Source organism: Poecilia reticulata, linkage group LG15, assembly GCF_000633615.1.
Source record: "Poecilia reticulata strain Guanapo linkage group LG15, Guppy_female_1.0+MT, whole genome shotgun sequence".
Classification (NCBI taxonomy): Eukaryota; Metazoa; Chordata; class Actinopteri; order Cyprinodontiformes; family Poeciliidae; genus Poecilia; species Poecilia reticulata.
Window position 1 is genome coordinate 15,997,871 of NC_024345.1, and position 23,907 is coordinate 16,021,777.

The 23,907-nt window shown below is 37.7% G+C and overlaps 1 protein-coding gene across 1 annotated transcript in view; it reads right to left on the minus strand.

The window, feature by feature from the left end:
- LOC103476872 (transmembrane protein 150A) overlaps window positions 1-21,772 on the minus strand; it is a 27,612-nt gene extending 5,840 nt beyond the window's left edge. Inside the window, exons 1-7 of the mRNA XM_008429577.1 lie at window positions 21,699-21,772; window positions 21,539-21,617; window positions 21,005-21,250; window positions 12,124-12,171; window positions 11,153-11,239; window positions 10,278-10,345; window positions 3,266-3,393 (exon numbers count right to left, since the gene is read on the minus strand). Of these exons, the coding sequence (XP_008427799.1) occupies window positions 3,266-3,393; window positions 10,278-10,345; window positions 11,153-11,239; window positions 12,124-12,171; window positions 21,005-21,069 (396 nt within the window). The 5' untranslated portion in view covers window positions 21,070-21,250; window positions 21,539-21,617; window positions 21,699-21,772. The remainder of the gene's footprint in view (window positions 1-3,265; window positions 3,394-10,277; window positions 10,346-11,152; window positions 11,240-12,123; window positions 12,172-21,004; window positions 21,251-21,538; window positions 21,618-21,698) is intronic.
- Between the last annotated feature and the right edge of the window lie 2,135 nt (window positions 21,773-23,907).

The window sequence follows — 23,907 nt, forward strand, 5'->3', positions numbered from 1 at the left end:
ATATATTATAGTTTTTGTGACATACTGGCACACAAGCAGTGAATAATTGACTTGTAGAAAGAAAAAATAACATTTTTTAAAATGAAATACGAATGTATATTCAGAGTTAATAATATCTTGGAGAGACGTCCTTCAGTGTAATTCCAGATCCATGTGAGCATCTCCCAGATTTGAATACCTCCAGACTGAAATATTAACTCGCTTTCCTTTGGAATAATGCCCAAACGGGAGAATGTCTGAGCCAAAAGTTTGAAGTCAGATTTCTAATTTGATTTAGGTCTGAACCATTTTAAGGCAGGAACATTCATTAATCTAAATTAGAGCTGCACAACATTGAGAAAACGTTTAATTGAATTGCTATTGCTGAATCCTGTGACAGCAATTAACAATTTCAGCAATTTTCTGAAGCTTCTCTTTCTTTTCCTTCATCACAAAGCCCCCCACCACTCTTGGTGAACTCTAGAATCTTGGACACTAAACTTGCACATCAAGTGTGTCTTGTGAAAGTGTATCAAACTAAAGTATTATTGACATTTAGAATTTGCAAAAATTGCACCAAAAATACAGTATTTAAGATAATAATAGATGTCAACAATTTTTAGAGATCGCAATATTGCACACTTGCGATTACTGCTGTGATTTGATGTATTGTGCATCTCTAACATTAAACGATCCCATTAAAATATGGGCGGTAAATTAAACAGCCCATAAAAAAGGTCATGGCGTATAAATACTTTAACGCACCGTAAAAGCAACTATGTTTGAATACTCTTCTATATAAAAGCTAATAATGGTCATGAACTCAAATAAAGAATAATCCCTCATGTTTTCACCAAGCCTGTTTAAAATATTCAAAACAGAAAATGTTACCAACACGTTTTGTTTTGGCACCAGTTTTACAAACTAAAGAGACTTTTTCTCATCACATGAGTCACTTCTCCCTTCTTTCACGTATTCACAGGAACAGTCAGTTATTTCACAATCTTTGTAAAGCCGGAGGACAACACCAATATGGCAGCCAAACAAAGCACAAAATAGGAAATTAACGCTTTAATCTCAAACATCTCTCTCGTTCAGAACACTAAGAAGGCATCATTAATGATTCCTGTAAGTCTTTCCCGCCAGCAAGGCTATTTTTTTCCCTTTCTCGGGAAGAAAAACAACACCACCAAACCATTAGGTAAACCAGACCTTCTGGAAAATTACTCTCAGCCAAACTGCGAGTTACACAACTCTCGCCCTTTAATCTAAATCAAGTCATCACTTTGTGATGATTTGATAATTTGCATTAATGTGAACTGAACGTCCCCAGAAATGGAGTCAGCCTACCGAACTATGTGTGTGAACACATTTTATGTCCCCGCAATGTGACCAATACAAGCCTGCAAATACACAGAGTCTAGGCTCCCAGCCAGGACTCCAAATATTTAAACATCAAGAAATTCTTTCCCAGAGAGCAGATATCTACAAAGAAGGAAATCAGGTTCGCTTCCTTTACTTGTAACTTCGACCAGGGCCAACTAAGTGGTCCACGCAGCTTTTAACATTTAGCTAAAATGCCGTGTTATATTTGCAACAGATGAGCTCGGGCTTTTATGTACACTCATCACTGCTATGAAGGTCTTTCATCTTAGGCTTTAAATTACGTCTTTCAACCATTCTCCTCAAGTATTGTTGAAATTGTTGAACACAGTTTCAGTGACTTTGAAAAAGAAGTAGTAGCTTCACGTGTTTCAATTAAACTGGAATTTATCTACGTGGAAATTACATAAAAAGGCTAAAATATGTACACACAGTGACCCAAGCATTTCACCAAGTGGTACTGAAGGTCAAAGGTCCTTTTAGCATAATGAGTGAGAGATCATGATACGTTTGTCTTTGCAGCACAATCAGAATCTAAAATTCAAAGAAACTCAGTGAAGATTTTCAGAAGTTGGGGAAAATCTAGTGGAGCAGCAGATTATAACATTGACAGCTCCAACACTAAAAAGTAAATATACTACATTCTGATTCGGTTGAACTTTAATAAGGTCTGAGAGAAAGTTCAAACTGTAACCCTCAGACAAAACAATGTGACTATGACCTTACAAGCCCAGAACCATCATGGGTCAAAAGTGTCTTTATTTAGAAACTGCTGGAACACAATAGTCAGTGAGTTTTACCACAAAATTAGAGGATACTGAGCAAGAAAGAAGCACCTGCTTCAAAACTGATATCCGAGATAAAATTTTAAAGTAAAATGCTTATGAGAAATGTTATATGGCCAGATCAGACAGCGATTACGCTGCCTGTCCACAATAATGACGTATTTGAAAATCTCACCTCGACTTCTTCAGACATAAGAACGCTGTCCTTGTAGCGCTCTTACAAGGACAGCATCCTTGCAAGATGCAGCGGCTGCATCATGGTTTGGTGTTTTTTTGCCAACACTAGCACATTGCAGAAGGTGGATAGAACAATGACAAAGTACTGCCTCCAATTTATTTAACTTTACCTCAAATGAAACATGGGACAGTAAAAACGTTGGACAAGTGTAGGTGCTCTGATAGGACAATGAACAAAAACGCACGTAGAAACATGAGCACAATGGACTTCCAAAAGGCCCAACCTCAACAATAGCAGAAATACATGGACTATGGTCAAACGCTCGGTCCATTCCAGGAACACAATCAATGTAAATTGATTTTGCCAAGAATTGTGGTCAAATATCCACAATTGTGCCAGAAGACAGGGTTGTGTGGCAAAATTCAGTCACAGAGATGACAGAACGGCAGTTTGATGACAAGACATAAGCTTACCAGACAACAAATGTTGTTTCAGTTCCTGTTCATTATTTTAAAAATCCAGCTAAAGTTTCAAACAATTAAAAGCAATCCAAAATCCATAAAAAAAATACTTAAATAGTCTCATTTTTTGAACAATTGAACCAGGTAAAGAAGATGTGAACTCAAGGAGCATCAATTTTTTTGGTGTCTTGTCTGTCCGAATGTAAACTTCATTGTTTCTATGGTTACCCAAAATATTGCTATGCCATGTAAAAGATATAGAAACTTCTGCAGCGCTAATAAATATTATCATCTTTTTCAACAAACATAAATCATTAAAAGCTTAAAATTAAACTTACAATCATGCCAAAAATAAGAGTGTATGATTTCTTATGTCAGCAGTTGTTAGTGTGCTGAACTGGAAGTATTTTTTTTTCTTTTTTACAGTCACAAAGAGCTTGTCATTTTAACGCGTCTCTTCTGAAGTTTTTGTTTCCTACCTGGAAATTTCCCACCATCATGAGTCCAGCGGCACAGATCCAGCCTGTGGACAGACTCGCCGTGTTGAGAACACAGTTTTGATGCTTCTCAATAACATGGGCGTAGCGAAGCAGCACAATCACCACCACTAAGAAAAGAAAGACAAATAAACACAGATCAATAGGTTATAGTCATTGTGTCAAGTGAGGTAGAAGTTTTTTTTGTGTTGTTTATTTTGGCAGCGTAACTGGATGTAATTTAATGGAAACATCAACTCACACATTTCTCAGCCAAAAAATACATTAAGTTCTTGGAAAGCTATTTATTTGCCCATAGAGGCCACCCCGAAAAAAAAAAAAAAAAAAAAATCTGGAATAGAAAATAGCGGGAAAATGTGCAAGACACACTGGCGGGGGTGGACGCAAGTCCCTCTGCGGATTAAAGGGGAAGCGAAACAAAGAAAAAATACAGTATTTGGGACAGTTGAGAGACAATGTGCTAATGGGTTCTAGCTGCGCTCACTGTTGTTCTGACCCCTGCCTGATTCGTCTTTATTCAGTCTTCACTGCTGGTGCTTGATGAAAGCTGACTGCTCACGGTAAAAGCGGGACATTGGAGACGAGTGGACAGAACGAAGCTGAAGGAACAGAAAGAGACAAGGAGGCCCTCATGTCTTGACATTAATCTTATACAACTGTTCTGGACTAAACTGCTGTGGTAACTCTGCCACCATCTCTGTACAAATACACAAGAGTGTAAAAGGAAAACATAAGAAAGTCAAGAGCCTTGTCATTCTTTGGTTTTGTTGCAGCTTTGGTGGCTGTGAGTCAGCATCTCAATGAGTGGACATATTCAAAAATGTGTCCACTATCTATTTACATAAGTCAGTAATCTATTTACATAATTACTTTATGATATTTTTTACACATTTGAGCAAATCTACGTAAATGTTGATGGTTATTTACAACAGATTCTAAATAGTTTGTCATTTCTTCATGACAAATTGTTGCAACTAAAAGACATTTGATATTACTTCAGTGAGGCAAATAGAGCTTAACCAGAAATATAATAGTCTACAGAAACCAGGTGGTGCCATTTGAGAAAATAAAATGCCAAATAAAAATCTTGTGCTTCTCTGTATAAAACATGAGTTCAGAATGTGCTTATTAGGTCAAGACTTGTGTGCAAGAATCCACAAACTTTGCAAATAAATTTACAAACTTCATTTTGCTGTGCATTTGTAACACTATAGCTCATCTGCTTCACCTTTCAAAAATATATATTTTTATATGTGAAGCCATATAAAAATATATATTTTTATATGGCTTCACATAAAAAAAAAATATATATATATATACACAGTATATATTACTCCTGTATTTCTACCACAAGAGCTGATACTGTTGCACACAATTTACCATATTTTTTGTAATATATGGTCACTGCTACCAAGCTTACATAAATGTTAAGCTAATGTTGCAGCAATACCTCCATCATAACGTTTAAGGATCCATTGCAGACTCTCTGTCTGCACTGATGAAGATTCATTCACATTGGCATGCTGAATGTTTAAAGCAGCTGAGATGGCAGGGAGCACTCTGTGTGTGGAATATTAAACTTTAAGTCTGCAAAGAGATTATTGTTGAGTATGGGAAAAGAAAAAAAGAAGAAGTTCCTATGCACCATCAGCATTAATTTTATTCTTCATCCTAAAACACATACAAAATCACAAATGTGAAGTGATTTCAAGTCAAATCACGGAAAAACAAATAGCAGGCTTGAAATAATCATGCCATTATTCTTTTTTGGTTTCTTTCAAAATGCAGAACATACCGAAAAGTCAGCTTAGTGAGCTGCAGCTTATTTCATCCATCCCCATGCACAAGGCTGCCTGCATTTTATAAATATATAAGAGATGATTGTGTTTAAACTTGTTGGGGGGCCATGAAAGCTTGGCCTGGAGATTAAGAACAGAATGAATTAAGATCTACCTCCTATAAGCAAATACATCGGTCTTCCTTAGTTATCTTTTAGTTTCCATAGGATATTTACTGTTGTCTCCCTTTAAAAGTAACAGGCAGAAGCAGAGATTTAGTTAGTTTGTCCAGAATAAGTTTTTGATGAGCAAGCAGCGTAGTTGACCTTCACCTGGCCTCTGAGGGTCGAGACAGCTTCTTCCTGACAGCTCAACAATGGGAATAATTTCAGATAAACATGACATCCCACAACCTCTAACACTCTGCAACCTCACAGCACCTTTTCAGTTCTCACTCTGTTCTCTGAAGTCAGGAAACTCAGGAAGGAAGTCCACTGCTGTTGAAAACACTGTTTACACACCAAACTTACTCGTCCATGTAAAGTCCTGTTGCTACATGTGGAAGTAGAATAATGTATACAACCCTACAGCGGTAAGAAAATCTGCAGACCTATGCACACTTAAGTGTATGTTTCAGCAGAAATTGCAGTCTAACAAGCCCTCCTCGTCCCCATATAGGGATGATATTTCAGCTCAGGCGCTCGGTTGCATTTTCTACCACAGGAGGTATGGTAGAGAAATAAAGCATGCATTGTATTTAAAAAAAAAAATCATGTGTGTACATTGGCAGAAAGGTTAAACCTGGAAAGAAAAGGAGAAGAATAGTTCTGAGGCAATATACGGTTCACAGAGTCCGTGTGATCCTGAGCCTGAGCCAATCGCAGCTGGCACAGTCGTCCAAGTAAGTACATAAATCAATAGGCCAACAAGTTAAGCACTGATTATTTACAATATGCTGCTGTGCAGCTGCATACCTCACCAACTTAACTCATTATGTCTACACAGACATAATGAGTTACTTTACAACCTGTATTAACATAAGTCTATGTACAGACTAAGCCAGTAGTTTATGTAACCGACATAATCTGGAGGTGGAGGCATCTAATCCAGAAACAGGTACTAGTAGGTAGGTAGGTAGAAACTTATAACATTTGCACATGTTTTTCTCTACCACTTTTGTTTGAAACAATCTACATAAGAGCTTCTATTATTTTTCTCATTAAGACAAAAATATTCACACTGTTTGTTTTGAAACCAAGCATCTGTTAGAGTTCGCCAGAAAAGAGCAAAACAAAAAGAATCTTCAAACAAACCAACAAAGCTCAAGCATTAAAAGGATTGCTTTAAAATACAAACTCTAAATACATGTTGTTTTTCTCTTTTGTGGTCAAAAACAAATTAGAAGAATGCTTAAAATCGACTTGGTTTTCTTCTCATATTTACAATAATATAAAATTGCCAGCTAGAAAAGTATTGGCTTCTTCCTGTGACATCACCACCCGTATATGGTTGAGTAAGTGTTTTTTGTTTTGTTTTTGTCATCAAGTTTACAGACATGCAAAAAAAAGAAAAGCTAAAGTTGAATTTTTTTACCTCACACTGATCCAAAGTAATCAAAAGTTTTAATGTGATAAATTTATATATTAATCACCTTTATTGGTTTTGTGGTGCAAGTACGTAAATAACCAGATTTCAATGTCAACTAATTTCTTCTTGCAGACATAGAGGTGAAAGTCACACGATATCCTGAAGCAATGGACTAGTGCAAAGGACCTACCGTTAAAGGCTGGCAGCTGGTAATACAGGATTTTATTCCAAAACAAGACTTTTTCCTTAAGGTTTGGGAACCATATTTGAACTATATTCATGGCCTTAATGCTGTTGTTTTTCATCTTCTTCACTTATTCTGCCTTGTTTTGTGTGGCACATTGAGTCTGTTGTAAAGTTCTAAAATTCAAATAAATAAACATTGATGAAGACCTGGCATGCAAGTCCTGACTGTGGGAGTAAAATTTAACATGTAAAGAAAGTAGGAATATGTGGACTCTAAACAAAGATCCTGACCGGTCAGCAGCTTTGTCCTTTATCGACTGATCATTTGCCCAATTTATTGATCAGTGTATTTCTGAAAAACTGAAAATATGTATCAGAAATTTAGCATTACTACTCACGTTATGAATCCTCATGTGATCTGACCAACAGTGCAGTGCAATTCTGATTATATTTCATATAATTAGAATATGATTATTCTAATTATATGAAGAATGTAATTCTTCGCTGGACATAGGCACCAGCACCCCTCCAGACCCCACTAGGGACAAGGGAGTAGAGAAAATGGATGGATGGATGTTGATTAGACAAATAAATGCATCATCAATGAAACTGCTTCTTCATTTTCTGATAAAGAGCTTCACTGAACATAACTATAATTATGTTTAAAAGAGAGGATATTCAGAGACAATTTTCTCATAACCTTGTTTTATATCATTATAATGATTCATATAACTGACATGTAAACTTTAATTACATGCCAGTAAATATGGACCCTACAAGTTTCATAGAAAAGCATTAGGCTGTAGATCTCGGCTGGGAAGGTATACCAAAGGTTTTTTTTTTTTTTTTTTAAAAAAGCTACACCTTCAAGTTGTCCTTCATGTCATGCATTTTTCCATCAGATGATAGTACCAACAGTGCAAGCTAGCTATCTGAGAAGACATCGTGAATTCAGCGTGTAACAAAATTTTTATTAATGTCAGAGAAAATGTACTTACTTATTCAAGATAATATTAAGAAATTAGGAATTACACCATAAAACTATGTTTCTAATTATTGTTTGTATTTATACAAACTGCCAAAATCTCTCTTTTATTAAAATGAGGTAAAGCAAATAAAAACAAGGATGTGTTCACACAAATTATTATTATTATTATTATTTATTTATTTATTTTTTTACAGTTACTGAGCTTAGAGGCTAAGAAAAAGCACAACATTTCCAAACTGCTTTTAGAGTATTTACAGTTCATGTGAAACTTTTCAATGTGTTCCTTTTTCAAAAAAGGGAAATTATAAAAGGAACTGATAAAGTTGTCTTATCATAGTTTACCATCACCTAAAGGTGGAAGCTTAGGAGCAACATTGAGTCTGACCTCACAGTTTTTGCAGACGCATTGTGTAAGAAATAATCATCATAGATGGCAATCTTGACTTAAGCAAGATGGGAACTGTCAGGGTTGAGAAACACCAAATATGGAGCTCAAGTTTTTCTCATGTTACCCTGACTAATGAGTCAACATCTTATTGTTATTAATGACCAAAGTACAATTAGCCAGCACTCATTCAAGCTCTCTATGTTATGCAGTGATGAGCACTGTCCCAATAAACTGAACAAACATGTTGGTCTTTCCCTGCTGCCTGTGCAGACTTCACACTAACATGCAACAGTCTGGTCCCTTCTGTCTGGCAAAGTGCACATTTTATACAGTCTCTGTATAAACAGATAAAGAAGCCTATAACTATAATCTGCATCTAAACAAGACAGGAGTAAACAGTTTTACTACAGTCCAGAGGCAACCAGTCAAAAGTGAACGATGCCAGAGGCATGGGTACAGAAAGAAAAAGCTCTTTATACCAAGCTTTTTATACTGATGTGTGTGCGAACACACACTCACACACAGTCAGTCCACAGCTGGGAAACATTAACTAGATCAGGGGAGTCAGAACCACCAGCGAGCACCGGGCAACAGCACGTGTAGACTAACAGAAGACATGCAGAGCAGCACATGGGAGCTCTGTCTCTTCTGTTATATCACGTCTGTTTTTCTTGTGCCTCCTGGAACACACACTGTCCCTTCTGGATGTGGACAAGTGTATATTTCTCCATACGACTACTCTGAAACTAAAACGTGCTTTCATTTCTGCTTTGTTCAGATTCACAAGGGGTTTCTCCTCATATTCTAGATAGACGTGCTGACAACGACATTTTATGCAAGTCTCCATAATAATGTCATCATGAAGACCAAGACGTGCAGCAGACAGATTTGGAAAAAAGCGATGAAGAACTTTATAGCTGGGCTAGGCTATAAAACAATATGCTAAGCTATAAGCAGTAGTCTGAAAATGTAAACATGCAAAAGCATGTTTTTCATCAAAACCTCCCAAGACATTATCTTCCACTTAAACCTACAGGCTGGGAAAAACAACTTAGGTGGTTAAACCTATTATTTATTGACTGCACCAGTTTGCCGTTTGTGGTTGAGTTAACTATAAGCCACGCAAGGAACACGAGCAAGATAGCAAGATGTTGAGAAGGTTTTGTAGAAGTTTTGGTCTGATGAGAGGACAACTGGTCTGTTTGTTTCTCATAGAAAACATCAATGGAGGTAAACTACAACAGCATTTTACACTAAAAACATCATCAATATGGTAAAACAAGGTGGTGGAAGAATCATGATTGTCAGATCCAAGCATATTGGACCGGCCCAGTCAAAGTGCAGACTTTTCAAAACTTGTAAATGTATGGTAACAGACACAATTCTTCCAACCTGACTGAGATTCAGCTATTTTGCAAAGAAGAGAGGGCAAAAATCTTACTGTACTGCCATAAATTCCCATAGGAAAAACTGAAAGCCATGTTTGGTTTTCCTTTCAGTTCCATCCATCCATTTTCTTTACACCCTTGTGCCTCAGTGGGGTCGGGAGGGTTGCTGGTGCCTATCTCCAGCTAACATTCCAGGTAAGAGGTGGGGTCACCCTGGACAGTTCGCCAGTCTGTCGCAGGGCAACACAGAGACAGACAGGACACACAACCATGCACACACACCTAGGGACAATTTGGAGAGGCCAATTAACCTGACAGTCATGTTTTTGGACTGTGGGCGGAAACCGGAGAACCCAGAGAAAACCCACGCATGCACAGGGAGAACATGCAAACTCCATGCAGAAAGACCGGGGCCGGGAATCAAACCCAGAACCTTCTTGCTGCAAGGCAACAGCTCTACCAACTGCACCACTGTGCAGCCCCCTTTCAATTCCCAAACACAAATTACTTGTTTGCTGTTGTTGGTTTGTCACATAAAACCTAAATAAAATACATTTAGCTTGTGATTGTACCATGACAAAATGTGTAAAAGTTTATACCAAAGCACTGTTGGTTTGGTGGTTCATGTTGTACAATAAGGAGGATGGAGGTGTGTGTTGCTAGTGCCCATATTCCTTACCCATGAAGGATCCGGTGCTGCAGATGAGGCTGAAAAAGCAGCTCTCTGGTGGAAGAGTCCCGCATTTACTGCAAGAAAAAGTACATAAAATAATTCAGAGAATTACTTTAAATCAGTACGTCCACACTCTTCAGCAACAGCGTCACCATTTGCACCATTCTGTGAAATAAAATATGCTGCTGAGCTGCGTTCGTGCTTGTTGACAGTCAGACCGAAGCTTGATCCCTCACATCCCGTAGTGAAGTGTTTAGCTTCTCACCCACTGCATACCTCGCCTCTTTTCTAGGAATGGGAAATGTCTGAGAGATTGGGAAGTCAGGAGACACTCGGCTCCTGTCTGTTTCTGTAAATGTTTCTGCTGCATTGAGCCACTCACATGTTCTTCTGGAACGTACAATTTAGTATGACTACAGAGGAGAAAGTCCCCTTCCTAACTAGTGGGCACTAGTTAGATTTTTTTTTTTTACATAAAAAAATAGTCTGGTGAGTTCATACTGCCTATTTTGAGGCATTACATTTTACATAAAGATTGTTTACCCGACTGTTGGAGTTAAATCTCCAGAGTCTAACAGTTAAACAGGAACAGGAGTGACTTGATTTCCTCCCCAAAAAAGCAGGCTTTGCTTGCATGTGTGTTTACATAGCTTAAGTGTTCCTCTGAAGTGCCACGGTGGCAGGCAGGATATTTCTGCTGTGAGTTATTTTCAGAACGCACACAGGACAACGGTCTCTCAATCTCTTTTCTTTTTTTATAAACAGTGTGCAGACAGGAGCCGAGCAAGACAATGGGACAGTGGTTCCTGTTTTTAATCAGCAGAACCAAGAGACATGGGAGCCGCAGGGATCCCGCCACACATGGCGGTAGTCTCACTCACCTGATGAGAGGTACGTTATCTAACGTGCAGCAAAACGACGGACCGCTCTGCAAATGCAGGTCCTCTTCACAGGACTGGTTGTACAACCTGCAACAGAAATCATTCAACATTCATTAAAATCAATGCTTTTTGGATATCACTCGTGCCAAGAACGGAACAATGATGAATGAAGAGATTTATCACATGGGCATGTGGGTCCCAAATAGATCCAGCTCACACTCAATGGGCACCAAGTGGGTCTGTGTTCATAATAATAGGGCCTGCCTGTGTTGACTACATTGAAGTCATGGTGAAACCATGTGGGGCACCGTAAGCAGGGTCACCAGAGGGTAGAAAGACAACTAGATCAAATTTCTTAAAACATCTGGGCCTCACATGGGTCACACTTCTTAACTTTTGTCGTTCTGCATCAAACTTATACAAGCAACTGGTTCCTTTAACCCATGGACAGTTCTATATGGGGTCAAATTTTCAGCCCATTTCCAATTCCTGAGGCCATCAAATGCAAATAATGGCTGGGATGAATGAATCAGTCAAATTTCAGTAGCAGAAATAATTGCCTTTTTTCATTTAAATAAAGGCAAATAGATCAAAATATATACATTTGTTTGAAATTTCTAAAAAAAAAAAACAAACAAACGAAAATACAATATGTAGACAGTGTTGTTCCTTAAGGTTATCTTACAATAAAAATCCCATCCTCAAAAAAAAGGATGCCTGTTTTTAATCAATGTTAACCTCACAACAATACTTCCAAAAAATTGGCTTTTTGAAAGAGGTCATTTTGTAAGAACAAATAGTCCCCGAGTACTATTTGTTCTTTCAAATAGTCTATGTTGTTCTTAGTAAACAAAAATAAAATATTACCGTTTTATTTTTGTACCGACTGCTTACCACATACCCACTACAGTGGGTGTGTAGGGATCAACAGACATGATGAAACAAAACACAGGAAAGAAGAAGTAGCATACCAGTTATCCACAGGACAGACGTGCTGGTTGTAAAGGGCCATGGCATATCTGAAATAGACACAGCGTGATTAACCAGAGTGGGAGGAAGAGAATTCAGAATGTGATCAGTTGCACTGCCATCCAAAAATGTTAATTTCTAAGGGATTGAGTAAACAAAATGATGAAAAGATACAGAAACTGGAACAAGTGCCAACACAAATGACAAAAGCATCCACTGATGTATTTAGCATTGATTCTGAACAAAGTGATATAAAACGGACAAACTGGGTAGTGTGTAGACATAACATCAGCTAAAGAACATCAAAGCTTGACTGAAAAAATACACTTTTACTTTCTGGGGGCCAGAAAACAACATTATAAACATTTTATTGGCCATTTCTAAAACTGAACTAAAGCCTTTTAATCCCTGATATTTGCATTTAAATTAGTTGCTTTTTCCCTAATGCCGATTTTTTTTTTGAACATCAGTGCCTAAAAAGATACACAAATTAGAATAATTTGTGCCATTCTGACCTTACATTTCATCGGGTCAGCCTGTGAGACCATGCGACCCGACGTTCAATAATCTCTTATCGTTGTCCGGAACTAAAAAGTTCAAGGAGTGAAAATACTGGTTAGTTTCATGAAAACCGGATGACTAACAGTCATTATCAGTTCTGTTTGTTTTTGACAGGTCACTGACCAGCTTCATCCACTGAGGGTTCAATGACCACAGGTTCAAAAATTAGTACTGTATTTTCCGCACTATAAGGCGCACCTAAAAACCTTCAATTTCCTCAAAAACCGGTCAGTGCGCCTTATAATCCGGTGCGCTTTATATATGGACCAATATTGAGCCACAACAGGTCTAGCAACTACGGTAAGCAGCCGCCGACTTCATTTTCCGTGTAAAAGAAGTGCGCGGTGCATGCTGGGATAGTTGTCAGAACGTTGGTTTGTTAATAAAGTTTGACTGACCTATCTACCGACCTGATAATCAGGTCGTCTGCAGGTCATTTAGCACCACATTCTCCACGAACATGCTGTGCGCGAACGGAGAAGGGTGACCATAGTCCGGCCACGCCCCGGCCCAGTCGCGAAAGGCTCTCCTCGCTGACCAGTTTTGTTGACATTCTTTATGTCAACAAAGTGGCTTTAGACATTCATCCGGGGTGCTTCGACTAAGGTTACGAAGGGACCAGCCCTTATACATTTAAAGCCGGCGGGGAGGGGGAAGAGACTGAGACTGTGGCGGCAGCGTGTCGGTTGGTCTGTGTTACCCAGGAAGCAGTCGCAACACCAACACCTTGAGTGAAACAATGACTGGGGCAGCCTACTATATAAAGTACTCGGGGACCACTTCTTTATTATTACACATCCACATTTGTAGAGAACGGAACAAATGACCCGTATAAGTTCAATACGGGATGGGTGGAAACTAGAGGTGTGCCGATCGATCGGCCACCGATCATAATCGGCCACCGATCATAATCGGCCACCGATCATAATCGGCCGATTTCCGTGAAAAAGTGTATGATCGCTGATCATGGTCTCTTGTTACCGATCACACAAACCGATCACCTGCATCTCATTTCGCTGCCTGCCTATTCAGCTGGTCTCCTCTTTCCTTCACACTGCGCAAACGCGCAGCTACAAATCCTAAGCCATGTGGAACTATATTGCACTGAGTGAATGGGGAAGTTTGCATGTTGCAGCGGAAAATTGAAGCACGTCAAAATGCATCAACACGACGAATTTAATATGGCATAAAAACAATGCCATACTTGACGGAGTTTGGCTACATCGAGGCTCACTGCAGTAAAAAAGACAGCAGGTAAAGCAGCGCACAGCTACAAACACTCACCCGGATTAGCATGACGGTCAGAAAGCTAAACAAATAACCCGCAAAATTATTTAAATCTTCGAGCTGCGATGTAAGACGCTTGTTCTGTTCTCGCTGTTGAACCGCTGCTCCGCGCTACAGGTAGTAATATTTCACAGACGGAGCGCCGCTTCTGCTCCACCTAGTAGTGACTCTCACACCAAACCTCTGCTTAAAGCTGCAGCGTATAACTTAAAAAATACATTTTACATACGTATTAAAACTTTCGCTGTCCTAACATGAGACAGATAATCTCTGAAAAAATAATTGATCTCTTCTCTGTTCTGCATAATTACTCTGCTCAGTCAGAAACAGCCACTCAGAACTAGCAGAAATCAGCTAGCCGCCATGCTATCAGGAAGTTTTCATTCAGTAACTCTGGATTGTTTATTGTAATGGAACCTGTTTTTGCCTTTGAATGTTAAGTTTTATACTTGAATTTTTTGGCAATGTTGAGAGGTTTTATTTTGGCTCTTTGCATTATTTAGCCACTTCAGAACCTCCATATGTTTTCAGTCTGTTAAAGATAGTATTACCGATAGCAGTACAATTTGCACAATGCCTGTTTTATTTTTTTCTTAGAAAAAGTTATTAAAAACAAGTTTTTGTCTAAATTAAGGTGAATTTATGGTTCCTTTTTCCATATAATGTAACTGGTAGTGCTTATGATTAAAAAAATAATAATTATGTGATCGGTATTGGTGATCGGCCCTCATGGGTGATTGGAATCAGAATCGGCAAGAAAACACCTGATCGGCACATCTCTAGTGGAAACCCTAACTGTAGCGTCTATTCTATGCGCCTTATAATGCGGTGCGCCTTATGTATGAAAAAAGTTTTAAAATAGGCCATTTATTGAAGGTGCGCCTTATAATCCGGTGCGCCTTACAGTGCGGAAAATACGGTAGCTACATTTTAATCTAAATCATGATTACAGTGACTAAGTCAAAGTCTACATTGTCTCTGGTGTGACCACTAAAAAAAGTTCAACTTTATAAAATTAGTTTATAAGGCTTTACACATAAATGAATCAAGTGGCATTCTGCACTGATCATTAATGGATTGCTGATTTAAAGTGAGTTCATGACAAAAAATGTGGTTCATCATAAAACAAAAAAATTTGGACCCCGGCATTAAAACATTGAACATACATTCGCCGGCCGCTTCATGAGGCACACCCACTCAACTGCTTACTTAAGCAAATAGTAAATCAAGATAATCCAATCTTAGCAATCCAGTGAGGCATCTAAACAGAATAAAGATGACTTACAGAAGTTCAATACCAGAATCAGAATGAGGTAGAAAGAAAAACATAAGTGACTTTGAAAAAGGAAGTGACTCAGATTTACACAGAACAGCCAGAGAAAAAGAAAATAGCCAAAGGCCAGTTTGATGATATAGAAAAACATTCGTGATTCACAGCCAGATATGCAGCAACTGCAGATTTTGACCTAAATCTTGTCGTGTCAAATTCATCCAGCTCTGAACACAAACAGGACAAACCAATAGCAAGGTGTACCTAATAAAGTGGCCATTGAAGTGGAAATGTCAAGCTTACTCATATCATTATCAACAATTTGTTTCTACTTTAAATAGAACCAATAATTGAAACTTTTTTTTTACTACATTTGATGATGCTTACTGAGCAATACAACGATCCAGATCATGTTCAAGACAGAAGTTAACGGCATCTTGTGATAAAGTTTTCTCTGAGGTTTCATGTCAGACCGTAGAATATTTTGCCAGCACAAACACACAGACACACACACATGCACACAGCTGTTCTGCCTGTGCATGTCCAATCCTTATGAAACAGCAAATGAGGAAAGATCTACACACGTCGTCTGTATAACAGATAAGGGGAATTTCTTCATATCAAAATGAGCGGTTGGAAAGTGTGAATCTTGAGATGATTACGTTCCCCTAAACCTCGTCATTCAACTCCAGCTAGAACAATCATATTCATCTATATTCAATCAGTTAGTCTTTTTTTTCTACGCTAGGCCTCCCACGAGGGGAAAAACGGACAAACGGGAAGGAAATGCAACTGTCAGTTTGTTATATTACACACTTCTCATTCACGCACACCGACACGCAGGGTTAAAAATGGTGGGATATTCTGAGATGGTGAACATCTGTCCTGATTTGTGAACATAGACGTAGTTCAGCAAGAGTTTAAGCACCAATTAGGAATGTTTTCTGCGCTTGATGGTATCATGTTCATGAAGCCGTTTTTAAAAAGGACAGAGACAGCATGTCGCAAACATGCACTCAATATAGCCCGAAATGACCTTGTGAAAAACATTCTTGGGTTAAAATAATTCTGCAATCTAAAAATCCCAGTTTAAATTTGAGTCTGTTACTATCATCATCCTCAATCTAGTTTGTTGAAATGAAGAACATTTACAGCCAGTGGACTCACTTGCAACTTATATCCAAAACTGCATGTATGCACTTCTCACAAAGGCAAATACTGACAGTGATTGTAGTACTTTTATACAAGACAAAAAAGGAGAAATAGTACAAGAATTCAAATACTGTATTATTTCAGATGCACAAATCTTTAGCATCAGAGATGGCCAAGTTATTTAATGCCATGATTACACCCAATAATAGGACACACTGTATAAAAAGCTGGTAAAAAAACATACATTTTAAAACCAACTGAAACAGTTTAGAAACAAACATCCAAAGTGACTAAAAGCTTAAATGACACTATAACTATCAGATACACTAAAAACATTATCAACCAAGTTGGGAAAACATTGTAAAACATGACTCTGTCTTTGCTTATTTTGTGGTTATGTGCCACTTCGACAATTTATGCAATAGAATCCCAGTAAAAGGAACAAGGGCGAATTCTGGGGTGACCGTTTACCATTCAGGAAACCCTCTGATGGTCACGCTACTTTCTCTCTTCGTCCATTTCATGCTTGGAATGCAGTTCTGAGTAATATCACACAGGAACTCCCACACTTCTCTCCGAAAACATCTTAAAAACTGGTTCCTGGAAAGCTAACAATGTCAACAGGACTATATTTAAATATGTATTATTAAGGTTTTGTCTTTTACACACTCAGCTTAGTAGCATTTCAATTGCTTGATTTTTTTTCTTGCAAGCGTATCTTTTAGCACCAACTTGCCTATGGAACTAGAGAGACTAGCTACAGTATATATGGGGGAAAATCCTCCATAGCTATAATCTCATATTTATGTGCAATTCATCAGCAGCATTTTTGTCCCATTTCTAAAAATAAATTGAACAAGCTGGTGTAAGAGATTTCCCATTGTTGTTTACCTGGCTTACATTCACAAATATGAAGAGACAGTAGATGGGATATGGAAAAGACACAACTGGGACTGACTGAATGCAAGTTAGCCAGCTGAAAATAAACTCTGTGAATTAGCACACATTATGACACTTTACCCAGGTATTATGAAAGAAAACCAACGTATTATGAAATAAACCAACACAAAAGTAGTAGTGTAGTCGCGTTTATCATTATCCTTCTTCCCATCCACTCTGAACAGCTTCTATGTCGCTGCTAAAGAAAAGCTGCTTCTTAAACTTCCAGAAGGATTGTTACACTGCATGACTAAATGTTGTCCTGTCAATAGATTTGGCCTATTGGCTACTTCTCCAATTAATGTTTACATTGCCCAATCTTTCAGCTTATGTGAAGCTTATATGTTGCGACATATAATTTTGCTTTCAGTTGTGACATAAATGGTTAATGGCCTGCACTTGTACAATGCTCTATCAAGTCCAGAGGACCCCAAAGCACTTCACCCTACATTAAGTCTTTCACACATTCACACACTGATCTACTCTTTCCATTTCCATTCAAAAATACTCCGTGGGACATTCAAGGCTGGGAATATTGTTTTATAATCCAACCCTGTCATGAACTTCTCCACAAGAGGGGCTGTCTGTCTTTTTTCTTGAATTTCATAATGCCGTTTTCTTCACTTATGTTCTCCAACCAGCCTCTGAACAGTCAGATTTATGCTGAGATTAAAATACATGCGCATACCATTTACTAATCACGTGACATTTGAAAGGGGGTTAATATATTTGCGTGCCAAAAAGCTGATTTGCATTTGTATGATGGTTGGAAAACTGGGCATGCACTACTTTATGTTGGTATATCAGGCTAAACTCAATTAAAAATACACAGAAGTTTGTAGTTGCAACACAACAAAATGTGTGTTAACACTTTTGCACTTCACTACAAATTTGCAGTAGGATGTTGACGTCAGAACCAATTATTTCCTCGGTAAATAGAGATGGTGAATACCTGCATTGTCTTACTAATATCACATAGCTCTAGAAGCCAAAAGTATTTAATGTTTTTTTTTTCTTTAGAGAAAGAATACTATTCAGTTTTGAAAGCTAAAATATAATTTCTGCAGCTCTAGAAGAAGTCTACATAGAGTCTGTTTTAAGTGTTTGAAATAAACCAGAGCATTATGTGTTTGGAGGAGGCTAAGTAATAGTAGGTTTGTTTATATAATTAGCCCTCTATCAAAGCACAGCACAGCTGTATGCTGTAATTGCAATCCTGTGAGTAACATAAAAAAGTTGCATTTTTCCCTAAGTCAGGACTAAACTAGGAACATGAGCAAAACTTCTGTGGAAAATCTGGTTTGTGCAGCGAAAATACTCAATAGCAGTGCAAAAATAACCCCAGGAAAAGGGTGTGAGGAATACACAACGGGTGTACTTACAGTGTCGCTTCAGTGAAGCCAAGCTAGATGTAACAAAACTCTTTTTAAAATTAAAGCAAACTATTTCCTGAAAAACAATTGCAAAAAAAGCCTTTGGGTACAATGAAGTCATGCTGCCATTTTAAACTAACCTATTAAAAGTCAACAGGGGAAGCTTAGTCAATTGTCTCTGGTGGGCAAAAGCAGATACAGAAGTTTTATGCTCTCTGCGTGGTGACCAGATGCTGAGAAAACTCTGCCCAGGCTCCATTAAACTATTTTCTAGAATTTACCTCACTTGCACAAAGAATCAGGGAGTTATGCAACATTTTACATCTTTCGACATTCCACTACTCTGGAAAAAGCCTGGAGACTTCTCTTAGGAACAAGGCACACTTGTTGAGTTAATGGAAAAGTTTGGACAAACAATCCATGACAGTGTTGGCATTGAAGTTTACCGTGAGTCAGTTTGCTGCCTGAAAAACAAAAGCCAAAGCTGCTGATTATTACCTGTATCTTTTTTAAAGCTCTCTTTAGGCAACAATATTTTTTTCAGATGTGCACTCCTTATTGGACAAACAGCTGCGTTCACAAACGTAAACAACCGTGCATAGTTTCAGCTTTGGGCTGCAATCAGGTTGCTCATCACTGATGCAACACAGAGCTTGGCTACAGGACAACAACAACCCAGAGTTGCACCATCTGTCTCCTTCTCTCCTTGGAGGTTTACATTCCTCCTCACAGTCAAATGACAGGCCCAGGAGAAGAGATGCCAGCCGGAGTATAATCAGGAGGCATGCTCATTCTTTATGCCTTTTGGGTTGCACTTCTGCTCAAACATGTACTGAAGATTAATAAGCTGCGCGGCAAAGCTTCATGTTGGACTTTATAAGAGAGGTGAAAATTCCAGATTCTTCGTGGAGAGACTTAATCCACGTGCCAATTGCCATGGCTGCGAGGAATTCAGGGTAAATATGCAGAGTGGCTCTGCTTAAAGAAACTAAGGTAGAAACATGTCTTTGTTCTGCATTTACAAAAGATAAAAGTATTTATCTTTTCTTTTGTTTTCTTATGCATTTCGGATTAATACGGAAGTGTTAATGATATTTAGGTATCCCAAGATTGTACAAAGTTCCGGTTTCAAAGCTGCAAAAATTGTCCCATTATGTTGTTTCCACAGAGCATAAGGTAATTTTTAAGGAAAGAACAGGGAAAGCGTCAAAATGCCAGGAGATTTCTTCTCCTTATCTGCTCTGTGATTAGAGCATAGAGCAGAAAAGTAACAGCTCTACCCATATGTTGCTGCACACCGGCAGTAAGCTGGCTGAAACAGGGATAGCATAGCTTTCCCTACCTGTTTTAACCAGCCTAAATAGCTCTTATCAGCCTTTGACACAAATATTACTCTATTTAAAAAATGACAAAACATATCGTATTTTACACATAAAGAAATTAAAATCTACTACTAAGGCTTAATGCTATTTCATCCCTTACTTGTTGCTCTTCCCTTAACCCTACATTTCTAAGGGTTAGGACAGGACTCTGCCAATAAAGAACTAAGAACATTTTTCAAACGTAAAGGAAAATTTAAAGAAAAAAATCTAAATTCAGCACGGGTTTTTTGTTATCCATTTTGCAAAAGTTTTATGTTTTATTTTAAAACTTTCAAAACAAACTAAATTATGGCTCTTTCATCTAAAAAAAAATCTAAAGAAATTTTATTAAAAAAGAAATTTATAACATTTGATTTAATTTGTTTGTAGCGGTAGCTGAGTCAATGGCAAAAATGGCTTTGAGAAGGGTCAACTAACCTGCGGGCAGTATATATATATATATATATTATATATATATATATAAATAAAAGATCACATTTTTCTACTGTAAAATTCCAAACAATTATCTTAACATAATTTCTCCACATAAAAAGACCAAATAGCATTTCAAAGCAGACTTTTATCAGCTCACACAACTTTGCAAATTGTGTCAAACACAACTGACATTTAGTAGTTTGGCAAACTTGAAACTTGATTTATTTCATTTCTCAAACTGTTGCCTAACTCAAAAAAAAAATCTATTCTTAATTCTAAAAAAAAAAAAATCGGTACAAGCATAGAACATCATATAAGATGTTTTGTTGAGATTTAAAGTTCAGAGGGCTGCATAAAGGACCTTGTTAGGTCTCCTATTGGAGTTTGCTATAATAATGTTGGAAAAGAGACATAAAGAGACATGTTGCTGGTATTTTGGCTACCCTTACAAAAACAAACCCATACAAAGCCTGTAGTACAATACAAAAAAAAATGCAAAACTTACACAACCCATATCCCAGTGATGCTCAGTACTGGGAGACTGACAGGCAGTATCATCCACAGAGACATTTTGGACCACCTTCTTGAAAAATCCCTTTCCTCTCCGTCCTCTTCGACCAGCCCAGGAATATCCTCTCAGGTAGCAGACAAACATTTACCTCCAGGTGACTGGGCTCTGCATGATCACAGACTGATTCATTTTTCTAAAGATGGAGCTTGGCAGATGGGACAGATGTGTCCTTTTTTTTAGCTGGTGAATGAGACAGAGAAAGGGGACAGGCAGCGAGTTAGGTCAGGATTATTCAGGTACTTATCTCGCACTAATCAGCAAAACAAATTACACTAATCTTCTTTGTTGGGTGAAATGTGATTCAATCACGCGCAAAAATTGTTCAGTTTGTGAAACTATGATGTTACCGTTTTTTTTCCGGTTTTTTTTTTTCACTTTTCTTTTGTGGAGCGCAACAAAGTAATACATATTAGGTATGTGCATTTTTTCTTTAATCTATCACAGCAAACTATGTGGCTGATTACTCACCTTCAGCCTCCGAGGACCAGCGAGTTTTGCAGGAGGTTTTGTGGAAACTTTGAGACCGTCGACGTGTCCTCCTAGTCCCCTTCAAAACAAAGTGCCAAAAGATGCCGCGTTACTTTAAAAATCTCTTGGCTTCGTGTGTTTCTCCTGAGCAGAGGTTTACCGTTTTGCTTTGAAGTGCGTGGCGTACAGCTCGCGCTCACAGAAATGCTGCCACGAGACCCGAACACATCCCAGAAGATCCAGCTGTTTGACTCCGCCCACCTAAAGTTACGTTCCAGTGGGCGTGGCCCGAGGCGTTGATGATTAAAGACTTCATTCCACCGTAACAAAGACTACTCAACCAATCATTTAATCATTTTCTATACTGAATACAATGAAATGTAAATAAATCTGCTGTGTAGCAAAAGTCTTACCCGTCAATCACGTCTTCAAAGGTGTATACGCGAAAGTCTCAAATTGATCAAACAAGAACAATTGTTGTGAATCTGAAAATTCATGCTCAGGAAAAGTGTCCTCTTTCATTAGAGAAAGAAAGAAAAGTTTGAAAATGGGATTTTCGAAGCCACTTTGTTGAACATAGAGCTAATACTGCCCCCTGGTGTACATAACGATAGGCACATGGAAAGTCTCAGGAATAAAAAGTATTATTTTGTAACTTCAACAAAATTCAAGACGGAGCCTGGAATGCGGCCAATCAAGTTCTTTTGATTAAGTGAGTCATCACCACTATGAAAGCAAGAGTTTCGACTCACTGATATCATTCTAAAAATCACAACATGTAAGGTTTTCTGCAAGGATTTTTGTGATCAGTGTCATATGGTGGGTGGTAATGGTGTTTTTTTGTTTGTTTTTTTTTACAAATGAAAAACTGATAGCGATTATTTGTGTTCACCCCCTTTACTCTGATAATCCATGAACATCCATGTTAGGTCAACATGGATGTTCCATTTTCTGCGGTTCTGGTTTTGGATATTTTTTAATCGTCCTTTTAGCTAAATAAGATCACTGATATGAAGAATTCTTAAATGTTATCCATCAAATTCTTTATTATTTAGTGTTCAGAATTGTGTTACTTTATTTGACTGGGGACTAATAGCCTACCATGCATTTTGAAATGTGTGTAGGAAGCAATTTTGTGGCATTTATATAGATGGATTTTCAATCCAGCTATAACTCAGAGATGTTTGAGTTACTAATTGCAATATCAGCTCAAAAGTAACAATCCACTGAGGGATGTGATTATATTACAATCCCTCAGTTGTTTTTTTGGGGGTTTTTTTTGTTTGTTTTTTGGGGTGGGGGGTTGCATGCAAAGCAAGTAACCAAGATATAATCCCTCAGGATTTTTGGGTGGGGCGTCAATGTTCAACACAGGTTAATACCGGGTCTATACAAGCCCCAGACTGTATCACATACCAGACTGCATTAATGGTGTACTATTATTGGCTCTGTGAAAAATTTCTTTCTCCAAATGAAGCTTAACTGGACTTAAAAAGGTACATGTCAAATAGATAAGTAGACTACAGCTCAGTTATTTCCAGAATGTATTCAATTTATTAAGGTTGCTTTGCAAACTCCCAGTGATACATTTTGTGAGGAGGATGAATATTGAGTGTAAATACTGAAGCAACAACTCAAAACACCAGTCAGAAGGTAAAGCTTAGGAACAAACGGGTCATCCAAATAGAAAATTACCTCAACCATACAGCCTAATTTGCTCAATTTTTTTTTTTAAAACAACAAAGTTAATGTTTTGAAGCAGTCATCACAAATTCTTAAGCTTTATCCCATGGGAAATTTGTGAGCACAGTTGAAAAGACGTGTGTGATTATTTCTTCAAACCTGATTCAGATACATCAATTCTTAGAAGAAAAGGGAAAAAATTGAGAGTCTTGTGAGATGATACTCAGATTGCTGACCATACACTAGAAAAGGCAATTCCATTAGTAATAAAGAACTATATGTAAACTTCAAACTTTTAAGAAAATTATTAAGAAAGAATTATTTGAAAAATGCTTTCTTAATTTTTTGGCATTTTGCAAATAGAAATAATTTTGGTTCACCTAACTGTCCTAAAAGTTCATTATGATTTGATGTCAGACAGTGAGAAAAAAAACGTGTAATTTTTAATATTTTATTTCAAATTAATAACACAATACAATGTAAATACACAATAGGTCTAGATACAATGTTCCCTTTATTACCATGATAGGATGATTGGTGTCAATTTCTTAGTTAATTGTTTGTTATAACCCTAAACAATCCCGAAAAAGTGCAACAGTAACCAGAATGTGATCATTTATGTATTTGCTTGATTTTAACTTTTTAGTCTTGGGAAGAGAAGTACATTTATTTCCTCTTTCAATATA